Source organism: Chenopodium album, chromosome 20 (assembly GCF_948465745.1).
Source record: "Chenopodium album chromosome 20, dcCheAlbu1.1, whole genome shotgun sequence".
NCBI classification, from domain to species: Eukaryota; Viridiplantae; Streptophyta; class Magnoliopsida; order Caryophyllales; family Amaranthaceae; genus Chenopodium; species Chenopodium album.
The window spans coordinates 7,022,769-7,034,558 of record NC_137853.1 but is presented as its reverse complement, the minus strand read 5'-3'; the positions used below and the strand labels follow the sequence as shown (position 1 = coordinate 7,034,558).

The 11,790-nt window shown below is 32.6% G+C and overlaps 2 protein-coding genes across 2 annotated transcripts; both read left to right on the top strand.

The window, feature by feature from the left end:
* The first annotated feature begins 503 nt into the window (after positions 1-503).
* On the top strand, positions 504-3,823 carry LOC145596572 (putative aquaporin PIP1-4). Its single transcript, XM_081652755.1, has 4 exons — positions 504-991; positions 1,339-1,634; positions 3,202-3,342; positions 3,478-3,823. Exons 1-4 carry the CDS (start codon positions 625-627, stop codon positions 3,592-3,594), a joined length of 921 nt encoding a protein of 306 aa, XP_081508881.1. The 5' UTR covers positions 504-624; the 3' UTR covers positions 3,595-3,823.
* A 4,119-nt stretch (positions 3,824-7,942) lies between these two features.
* LOC145596571 (short-chain dehydrogenase TIC 32, chloroplastic-like) lies at positions 7,943-11,783 on the top strand. Its single transcript, XM_081652754.1, has 8 exons — positions 7,943-8,090; positions 9,450-9,681; positions 9,893-9,972; positions 10,182-10,335; positions 10,544-10,622; positions 10,716-10,800; positions 11,252-11,298; positions 11,406-11,783. Exons 1-8 carry the CDS (start codon positions 7,976-7,978, stop codon positions 11,565-11,567), a joined length of 954 nt encoding a protein of 317 aa, XP_081508880.1. The 5' UTR covers positions 7,943-7,975; the 3' UTR covers positions 11,568-11,783.
* The last annotated feature ends 7 nt before the right edge of the window (positions 11,784-11,790 follow it).

The window sequence follows — 11,790 nt, the reverse complement described above, 5'->3', positions numbered from 1 at the left end:
CTAGCTAGCTAGCTTAGAAACCACAATACTAAACTTAAAATCATAGCTACCATAGGCAATAATGACCCCCCCCCCCCAAAAAAAAGAAAAACCACCCGTTCTTTTTATTTTAACATATGCAAATTAAAGTTTCATATCAATCGCTACATCATTTTAAATTTAGGGACAATTTTGACACTCAAATTGTATGACTTCCTTGCCCTTACTACTTGCTTGTTAATTCATTGTTTTTCTCACACCAGTCAAGCTAATTAAGCAATCAATTCCCGAATCTTTTTACCCATTCTTAATATAATTTGTACAAAACTTAATTATTCAAATTTATCCAAAATTATTTTAGTTGTAATTGAACTCAATAAAATCCTTGCTTTCTGCGAACTAATTAATAAATAGAACTTATTTTTCTCGAACATTATCTTATTTATTACTATATCTTATATATATAGGTCAAAGATATACATTATTTGAAACAAAAATAAATAAATAAATTAAATAAATTGAATACAAGGTACTCCTTGGTTTCTATAAAAAGAAACCCATATAACTAAACCCCTCACTACATCAACCTCTTTACACAACCATCTTCCCATCTTCCTACACAAACACAAAGCAAAGAGAAAGTAAATGGCAGCAAAAGACTCATCATCAAGGCATAGGTCTAGGGATGATGACGATCATGACGTAGATTTGGGACTAAACAAGTACCCTGATAAAGTACCTATTGGTACCTTAGCTCCGGCTCCTTCAAAGGACTACAAGGACCCGCCGCCGTCTCCCATGTTCGAGCACGGCGAGCTCAGGACTTGGTCTTTTTATAGAGCTGGTATTGCTGAATTTGTAGCCACCTTCTTGTTCGTCTACGTCTCCGTTTTGACTGTCATGGGCGTCGGCCGAGCTACTAATAAGTGTGCCACTGTTGGTATTCAGGGCATTGCTTGGGCCTTTGGTGGCATGATCTTTGCCCTTGTTTATTGTACTGCTGGTATTTCTGGTAATCATTTCACCTCTTCAATTCTTTTATTTTTATTATTTTTATTTTAATATTGTATTAATTGTTTAGATTTTTTTTTTTTTAATGCAACAATTTTGCAATGGTTACAACAGTTTTGTTGCCATTGTAACCTCTCATGTTATTACTAGGTACTTATGTCACAACTTATGTGTTGGTCCAAAATATAGTATCTGGCACAAATATTTAAGATAAAATGAAGAGTTTATACCGCTTAGGTCATTATCATCCGCTTTCATTATTTATAGTGGCTGTTAGTTCTACTATGTGTACATGATTTAATCATAAGAAAAAATTTAAAATTAATTTGTTGGATTAAAATGTGGCAGGTGGACACATAAACCCAGCAGTGAGCTTTGGGATGCTATTGGCAAGAAAACTGTCTCTAACAAGGGCAGTATTCTACATGTTGATGCAATGTTTGGGAGCCATATGTGGTGCTGGGGTGGTTAAAGGGTTCCAGGCCACCCCATACGACGCGTTGGGTGGTGGCGCGAATGTGGTTAGCCTTGGTTACACCAAGGCTGGTGGTCTTGGTGCTGAGATTGTTGGTACTTTTGTTCTTGTTTACACTGTTTTCTCTGCTACTGATCCTAAGAGAATTGCTAGAGATTCACCTATTCCTGTAAGTTTAGTCTTCCATAAATTAATTTTTCATTTTATTTCATTATTTTGATTATTGTTAAGTATACACTTCCTCTTTTTTAAGTTTTACTATATGTTTATTATAAGAAGAAAAAAAAAAGTTCTACTATATGTTTGTCACAATTTCGTTCACATAATTAACTAAGTTATTAATATGCTAAATTTATAATTAATATGTATAAAATTTTAGATATATTAAAATAACCCCTGTGACGATTGATTTTTAAAAAATCATTTGCTATTAATTTGACTAATTCTTGAAATTCATCATGTATGCTATTTTAGTTTAATCCAAAGTTTGAAATCATTATTAGCGGCCATTGCTAATTCCACTAAGTTCAATATGTCTAAACTAGTTTAAATGTATATTAATAAACACATCAATCGATCTATTGAATACTCTTGCAATTAAGTTGAAGTGCATAAATATTTGTGAGAATGATCGATTTAATGTCAAAATTGATTTGGCCATCTTATAAGAACTTGTTTGATGGACATCGAACATATAAAAATAGCGGAATAAGAGAGTTGATTTTTATTTCATCTTAGAACTATGTTGGCGAAAATTGAATAAGTTCCTATATAATGTTCTAATTAAGAAGATTAATTTCTGATCGATGTGTAGAATAACCCTTTAAACTAATTAATTCAACACAATTCTTGCATGCATGTAATTAACTTTTTTTACAAGTTTGATTTTTGAAAGCAATTACAGACACTGGTTTCTGTATAAAATCTAGTTTTATTGCTTAGCTTGTAATGCCTCTTTTTTCCATCCTTTTGACTCATAAAGCTGATAAAATGGGGTAGCATGCAATGCAATTGTACCAAAACTCTGAAAAGTAAAACTTGTTCAGATTTTTCAAAACTACAAAAACTAACAGATTATCTGTAACAATCTATTTGGGGTATACTCACTTGTACTATAAAAATATGTAGGACAAATAATTCACATTATTTTTCTGTCTTTTTTTTTTTAACTTAATAACTTAATAATAATAAGATCGATTAGTAGCATTCACATAGTAGTGATTGGTTGATTTTCTGTACTCGATGATTTGTTGCCATATGTAGTAAACCCCACTCATTTGGATTCAGAATTACAATAATAGTGAACGTATACAATGCAAGTTACTGTACATCACTTTCCAAAAATAGCTGTGTGAGTGTGACATGTCTCATACTTTATATCTACTGCACAAATTATGTTATTGCATGCCTTGTTGTGGGAATTTAAGTTTATTCATTGAATTTCTATAACAATACATACTAGCCATCAATAATGTGTGATCTACAATTGGATAGTATTTGAGTGATCGATGAAGCCGTCAAGATTAAGATTCAATCATTACTACAGATAATTTATTCGGCTTTTACACATTCTCGTTTTTACATGTATTTCAGTTACTTATGAACTTGAAAATGAACTTAGTAGCTCTCATCTAAATTTATTTGAATTTATCTTAAATAAAAAATGGACAAGGTTAACTGTATGATTGCTTATATATATGCTAATAATTATGTCATTGCGTAATTTTTATTTGTAGATATTGGCTCCGCTCCCAATTGGATTTGCGGTGTTTGTCGTTCACTTGGCAACCATTCCAATTACCGGGACAGGCATAAACCCGGCTAGGAGTTTAGGAGCTGCAATCATCTACAACAATGCCATAGCTTGGAATGACCATGTATGTTCCTTCATTATTAATTAGTGTTAACTAATTTGATAATATCAAGCATCTTACATTATTATTATCATTAGTACGAGTATTATTATTATTATGTCCTCATTAATTAATTATGATCTTAATTAATTATTGTAGTGGATATTTTGGGTGGGACCCTTCATTGGAGCTGCTCTTGCTGCTGTGTACCACCAGATTGTTCTTAGAGCCATGCCCTTCAAGACTCCAAACAACGAAGACAAAGTTTCTACCTAGTTTAATTCATATAAATAATTTATATAATTCTTTTTTTTTTTTAATTTGTCTTTTTTTTTCCCCCCTCTCCTCCACCTCCATCAATCCTGTATCTTGTGTCATTTTTTGTGCTTAATTAAATGTGTATGTTATTAATTAGGTTTGTGATGTATAATTATTAGTTTTATTACGTATATTATAAATTTGATGTAATGGGTTTGATCTATTTTATTATCTCATTTCTCTATCACTATGAATGAATGAAGCCAAACACATCTAGTCTTGTTTTAAATCGAAATTAAGGCTTTGGCATTGTACGGTAGCAGTTGTTCTTATAAAATATAGTGGCATGCGTGAAGCTGTTTTTGGTGTTCAGTCATATTCAATGTCCAAAATTTTCTTTCCTAAGGACTCGAATATATATGACCTGAAATCAATAAATCGTGGGAGTCAAATTAAAATATGTGAACACATATCTAAGCTTGTTTGCCACGGCTGACATTGGAGATTGAATATGCAAAAAGTATAAAATAAATATGAATTCGAAAAAAAAAAAAAAAAAAAAAAAAACACCCTTCAATTTACTAACTTGAAAATGATTGATAGAAATGAAATCAATTCAAAAGATTACAAAGATGTACAATTTTGTATGTATTCATTAACTAGTGGTGGTAGCCCTACTAAGGTATAAAGTTATGAGACTATTTGATTTGTCTTTGCTTTCAAAGCCGAAGAAAATGTTTTTAGAAACAGGGTTACTTATGCATGGTCGACATACATGCATGGTCGTTATAGCAACCTTTACAAAAAAAGCTAGATCTAATATGTCATCCTTTGATTGATGTAGTCTACTCACCCCCATTTTAATTGGTTGCCAGTTTGCTACAAACACTTTTGGCACAAATCTTTGTATATAAACCCTACACTATATCTAATGAAGTGATTACAAAAGGTAACTGCATGTAATAATCGATTACATTTACACTGTAGTAACTAATACCATTTCCTCTTGTTGGTGATAATACTAATAATTTGTTATTTCAAAAAAAAAAAAAAAAATAAATAATAATAATTTATCCATTATTTAAATTATACCGTGCTACATTTCTTTTTGAAATTGGAAAATAAAAATAAAATTAAAAATGGAGTGTGATAGGAATTGAAGTAAATTGAAATTTATTCCACCGCATTTAGTTGTCCCATTTTCTTATTTAAGGTGATATAAAATAAGTAAAAAAAAATATGTAGTACAAAAAATAAAAAACACACATCACTTTAAAACAATACTCCGTAGCTTTTTTTTTTACAGGCACTTTAAAACAGTAGCTAGGGGGGAAGAAACTTCCTCAAGGAGTCAAGGGTATATTATTACTCCATACTTCCATAGTCCATACATACTAATCAATCTTATTCGACAGTCCCTTCATAATCACATAACTTAGGGCATGTATGTTCTCATTAATTTACTGAACTGAGCTGAACTGAACTAAATTAAACTAAACTGAATTGAGGTGACCTGAGCTGAACTGAACTGAGCTGAACTAAAATGTTTATGAGAGAAGGAAATTAGGAAGTGAACTACTGAACTGAATTATTGTTTATGAGATAAGGAAATTAGGAATTGAACTGAACTGGACTGAAATGAAGCTGAAGAGAACAAATCACCCTTAATCTATAACGATGATATTTATCATGGAAACATTTCACTTCCTAAGCCCATAAAATCGCTACCGTTAAAGTATAACTATGATAACAGTTTTCTAAGATTGCTGGTAAACTCTTTATGTACACTTAAATTACATACCCTAGTTACCCATGTAAAAGATGTTATACAAAGATTTAGAAAATAACATATTTTTATGCTCCTAAACTATACTCCAATGAAAAACTCTCAACCTATAGTTCTCATTTGTGTTAATTTGTGTATAAATGGTACTATCCAATCACTAACATAGAATTATATTAATACCTACATAATTGAAATTCTCATTTTTGCCATACTACTTTTAATGAAAAAGTGTATTGGTAATCGAAGAATACAACTTAGTACCAACATACATTGTTATAATCATTAATGATGACTAAGAGCCTGTTCTCTTCAGCTTATTTTCACTTCAGTTTAGTTCCAATAAGTTCAGTTTTTATCTTAATTTCCTTCTCTTATAAAATATTCAGTTAAGTTAAGTTAAGTTCAGTTCAGCTCAATTTAGACAATCAAAACAGGCCCTAAGAGCATATTCTCTTCAGCTTAATTTCAATTCAGTTCAGTTTTTAATATCTTTCTCTCATAAACAATTCAGTTCAGTAAATGAGAATATGCCCTAAAGCTATTATAGGCAGAGAAATGCTCACCTTCCAACACGTAGTTCCTAAAACCCTAGCATGAGATCGAAAGGAAGTAAATTATGTTGCAAAATCATTGAGAGAGTGTAACAAAGCTCAAGTATTGCCGACGTGAGTGACGACGTCAATCAGTCCGCTAATCCGTATGAGATGGCAACCTTGGATGCATCCAAATGTGGTCCCAAACACTAATAAAGTCCATAACGTGACTACTTAGACCACGCATGTTCATAGCTCTTCTGCAACCACACTAAATCCAAACCAAGTCCATATCAACAAGCCCTTAGTTGGCCCATTTGAGCCCACTTTTTTTTTATTATTGGGCTTTTACCCAACAACTACTGGCCCACAAGTTTAATCAGATCACCTGACACTCTGACATGTCCAACTATCATTACTCCTTCATTTTGAAGTACCAAGTAATTAATTCATCACAAACAAACATGCAAGCAAACAAATCTTCCCTTCGTCCCAAATTGATTGCTATCGTTTCTCTTTATGAATGTTTTTTTTTTGGGGTCCGACTGATTCGATCTTTAAGAAAGGTATAAATTATACTCAACTTGTAACTTGTTGTGCATAAACCTTCAATTTAAATCACTAGGCTAAAGTCTCTCTAATTGATAGATTGTTTGATTTAGTTCCAACTTTAGTAGATCGATTATTGTTTGTACAAAAAAAAAAAGTTATTTTAATGAATTTTGGTGTTTTTGTTGAAGAAATTCAATAATGCACCTAGAATCTCTATCACTTTATGCAAAATTTTATCCATTTATTTATTTATTTATTATTAATTTTTTTTTTGGAACAAATTTTTATCCATTTATCATTGTTAGCTATAGTGGCAGACTGACATTGTACAGCTTACTAACTCAAACAAACACATACTACAGTCTTCAGAGCTCTACGTAGTTCATCACTTTGGTATGCTCGTCGTGTAAAGCAAAAGCAATAATAATAATAATAATTATTGTCTCCCATTTTATCTACTTCGTACGTAGTAATAGTAATAATAATAATAATAATAATAATAATAAATGATTAAAAAATCAATATAATTATTGTCTCCTTTTTATTTATTTCGTAAATAATAATAATAATAATAATAATAATTCGATATAATTATTGTCTTCCTTTATTATCTACTCTTCACTCCTAGTCTTATTATTTCTTTGGTCGTTATCAATAATTTTGATGGATGGTGAGCCCCTTGATTAGATATTTAGGGTTCATTCCAAGGTTGTCTTCAATTTGAAGAGTCTTTACATATCTTTGTAGGTCTATCTTTTCTTCTCATTAAGGTAATGACCACTAAGACAATATTCAACACAATGTGATGTGAGCTTCAAAACTTATCCCCATAGTTATCACAAAACCTATAATGTTTCAGTAAAATAAATACTTCGTACTACGTACAAATTGTTACAATTCAATCAAATTTACCCTATACTTTTACAACTTCTTAACAAAAAGATACTCAACTTTAACAACTTCTTATCAGCAAATTTGGACCATCCGACTTTAACCATCGAATTTCTTATATAGCCAAAGTTGCCGTTGGCATAGTAAAATGTGTTACGTCATACATAATTACATACGAAGTATCTAATAATCAATTAGTTGAAAGACATTATTTTTTATTTTACCTTTATGCATACTTAGAACCTGTTCACATTTACTAAATTGAGCTGAACTGAACTAATTGGAGTTAAACTGAACTGAATTGAACTGAACAGAATAGAGCTTAACTAAATATTTTATGTGAGAAGAAAATTAGGAGTTGAAATGAAATGAACAAAACTGAAATTAAGCTGAAGTGAACAAATCCTTATTACAACAAACAAGATTAAGTACTATCAATGACTTGGGCTTTCCTCAATAAAATGGATTGGGCTAATGCCCGAACAAACATTGGCCCAATAGTAGACCAGTAGGCCCATGACCCACATAAAAAATAAAAAAAAAAATAAAAAAAATTAAGAAAGCAAAATACAATTAACTGAGAAATCCTTAAAAATTTAAAATTGACAGGGTTTAGGAATTTCTGGAACGAAAAAAGATGATGAAAATATGGCCATTTACAAGAAAAGGAGCATCTGGGTTTTCAGCTGCTTCCACCGCCAAAGAAGTTACTGATGGAATTGATGCTAATGGCGTCACTGCTATTGTTACTGGTATTCTGTCTTCTTTTATATATAGAATTTCTATTTTGTTGAATGTAATGCAACTATGAATTTCATGTTTCTAAAGTTTATATTTTGGGTGATTACTTATTAATTTGTATTTTATTTATTAGATTTACAAGAACTATATTACTGTAAAAGTGTAAAACTGTAAACTTTAATTTATGATTTGTTACTGAGAGATTGAAATATGATCAATTAATTATGTATGTTCCTGTTTTCAGTTATATTTTTACTCTATAACGTATTGTGGTATAGGTGTGTAATTAACTAGTATGAAGTATTAGAGATAGAGATAAATGCGTGGGGAATCCAACTGAAAAATACTAGTTTATAATACTAGAACGAACTTGTGATTTTGCACGGGATATATCCAATTTGCAAAGTACGAGGAATTAGACTTCACAGATTAGCAACCAAGTTGGGTTGAAAAGTTACTCTTTTATATAATATAGGGTTTTTAAACCCTCAAACTCTTGTTAGTCTAGTGAGTAAATTACTTAGTAAATTGCGATAAATGTAATTCCCTTACGTTTAAGGGAAAATCGCTTGCGTTTGTTTGGGCATGTATGACGGAGACCCAAGGGTGCACCGGTTTGAAGAGTGGAAGATTGGGACTATGGAGGGGTCAAATGAGGGAGAGGGAGATCAAAATGACTTGGTTGGAAGGAGTTAGAAAGGATATGAGGTATATGGATTTGCATGAGGATGAAGCATTGGATCATAAGGGATGGAGGAGGAAGATTTATGTCGATGACTACACAGAATAATCAAATTTGGTTCATGTTGGCCGACCCCGCTTATGGGATTAAGGCTTTGATTGATTGATTGTATGTTTAGGGGGTATTTTCGTGCACAATAAGCTCATTAGTTAAGCAATTTATGTCAAGGGGTTAGATTGAAGAATAAATAACATTAGTGTTGAGCATACTCAATGATCTATAGGCATGTATATAACTATCATTATGGGTGTGCCGGTGTTATAACATTTGGGCTAGCTTACTAAACTCGTATATACTCTTTGAGCTCAATTTAAGGTTGTCACTGATGCATGATTCTTGATGGTGTGTTAAATGACTGTCGTCTGCTAGATTATTCCTACTAGCTTGATCGAGCATTTGTTTGTTGCCTTCAGCACTTGATTGTGAGTTGGGTGAAAGGTTATGTTTTCATGTTTCTGTGAAATAGTTCTGCCACGTATAATCCTGTTATGCTATGGTGTGTAATATCAGTAATAAATTAGTATTAACTTTGCTGCTTAAGTACTAGTATAGTAATACATTAATATATGGCTGAATAATCATGGTCTCATCAATGATGATTTCATTTTTATGACATTAATGATTTCAGGATCAACGAGCGGTATTGGAGTAGAAACAGCACGTACACTTGCCTTGCGCGGGGTTCATGTTGTCATGGCTGTGAGGAATGTAGAAGCTGGCAAAAATCTCAAAGAGAAAATACTTGAAGAAATTCCTGCTGCTAAAATTGATGTTATGGAGTTGGATCTTAGCTCATTAGCGTCAGTGGAGAAGTTTGCATCTGATTTCAAGTCCTCGGGTTTGCCCCTCAATATTCTCATGTGAGGATACTGAACTGATTCAATGTTGACTTGAGCACTTGACTTTTTCCAAGTTAAGAAAATGAATTTCTAGAACTTGAAAAACTACTATGGAGTTCTTTGAACTTACATAACTTCCATTAGAGATGTGTAGTCCAATTGCTCTTTTGTGCAACTATAACTTATATTTTTTTTGAAGTTGTAGTGCTTAACTAACTCGTATATTTTGAAGAAACAATGCAGGGATTATGGCCACCCCATTTCAGCTGTCCAAAGACAACATAGAAATTCAGTTTGCAACCAATCATTTAGGTGAATAGTCTTTAAAGTGTTATTGTTTCTGCTCCCTCTCCCTCCTCTCTACTTTCAGGCCACCAATGAAATTCCCTGTTTCAGATCTATTTTTGGTTCCTTTCTTTTTTCCTTAAGTGGTTCCTGATTGCTTTAGAATGTTTAGATATATTTGCATTTGATCCCAAGGATAAATGTTTAATTACAGACTATAATCATGTAAATTTTAGGTCATTTTCATTTGACAAATCTGCTATTGGATGACATGAAGAAGACGGCCCATGAAAGCAACAGGGAAGGAAGGATTGTCAATGTTTCGTCAGAAGCCCATCGTTTTGCTTATAGTGAAGGAATTCGCTTTGACAGAATCAACGATGAATCAGGGTACTAGTTTCATCTTTTTAGTTGAGATGTCTTCCTTGCTGCAAACCCTGCTTGTTTGACAGCTCATTATTTCAGGATGTTTATGGTCTGCTGTGCATAGATTAATAAAATCTCATATATGCAAAATACTGTGCCTTGTGAAAGGCAACCCACTAAGAGGGATGGTATGATATGTTGTCTTCTGACTCCTTTTTTGCTAAATATGCAGGTACAACAGCTTGCAGGCTTATGGACAGTCGAAGCTTGCCAACATTTTGCATGCAAATGAGCTTACCAGACAACTAAAGGTATTTCTGCACATTCAGCTCATGATTTCATGCATAAGCCTTTATCATTTATCCCGTGACAATTTGTTGTACCACATGTCCCTATTAATTCAGGAAGAAGGGGTTCAGATAACTGCAAATTCACTTCATCCTGGATCCATCACAACCAATCTTCTGCGTCACCGCGGTTTCATCAATGGTAATTTCAAAGCTTTAGTCTCAATTTAGACTTAAACCTCCTGGCATAACATGTGACTGAGATCTCCTCATTCATTCTTATAAGCCAAGCCTGATAATTAAAACTCTGTAAATAGTGTAAAGCATAGGTAGAGATTTTTAGAAAATTATATTATGGTCCTTCCACAAGTAATTTTGGTACCAATACAGCAATGTATATATCAAGGTTTTTCTTTCAATGAAAAGAAAATTTACTAGTAATTTGCAATGGAGTAATTAATCACGTCATTGGCCTTTTCAGTTAAAGTTCAAGATTATTCTTACTAACATATAATTTATCTATTTAATAAGAGGTCGAGAACATTCTCCAATACTAGACCATATTTCTGAGGAGATGTTTGTATAAACTGTATATTATTTCCTTAATGGCTTGGTAGTAATCATTTCTATATGCTCACTCTGCTTTAATGCAGGACTCATCCACTCTCTAGGGAAATTTGTGCTAAAAGATGCCGAGCAAGTAATTTTCCCAACCCTTTATTGAGCCTATATTGCAGAGTTTTATACTTCAGAATTCAGATGATCTATACAACAATCTCTAAACTGTGGTCTTGGTGTATATGACAGGGTGCTGCGACATCATGTTATGTGGCATTACATCCACAAGTGCAAGGAATAAGCGGCGAATATTTCATGGATAGTAACATAGCTCAGCCAACTTCCCAGGCGAAAGATGCTGTGCTGGCAAAAGAATTATGGGACTTCAGTTTGAAGCTCACAAAATCCTAGAGCTTCAGGTTACGTTCAGTTGGTGGTGCAGTTTAATGTTATGAGCTGTTTTGACATCTAGCATACTGAAGATACTCTTTATAAGTAGAATGAGCTGTAACTATCTCATGGAATGAGTTGTTCTTGTCCAGTAACTGTTTGAAACTTTTGCTATAGATAGATTTCAAATGCTTATTGTTCAGCAATAGTTCTAGCAAAAAATAATGAGTTTTCCCATCAATAT

Coding starts and splice junctions, on each gene's coding strand:
- LOC145596572 (XM_081652755.1), top strand. CDS start 625: ATGGCAGCAAAAGACTCATCATCAAGGCATAGGTCTAGGGATGATGAC. Junction 992..1,338: donor TTGTACTGCTGGTATTTCTG/GTAATCATTTCA, acceptor AAAATGTGGCAG/GTGGACACATAAACCCAGCA. Junction 3,343..3,477: donor CCATAGCTTGGAATGACCAT/GTATGTTCCTTC, acceptor TAATTATTGTAG/TGGATATTTTGGGTGGGACC.
- LOC145596571 (XM_081652754.1), top strand. CDS start 7,976: ATGATGAAAATATGGCCATTTACAAGAAAAGGAGCATCTGGGTTTTCA. Junction 8,091..9,449: donor CGTCACTGCTATTGTTACTG/GTATTCTGTCTT, acceptor TAATGATTTCAG/GATCAACGAGCGGTATTGGA. Junction 9,973..10,181: donor GTTTGCAACCAATCATTTAG/GTGAATAGTCTT, acceptor TGTAAATTTTAG/GTCATTTTCATTTGACAAAT.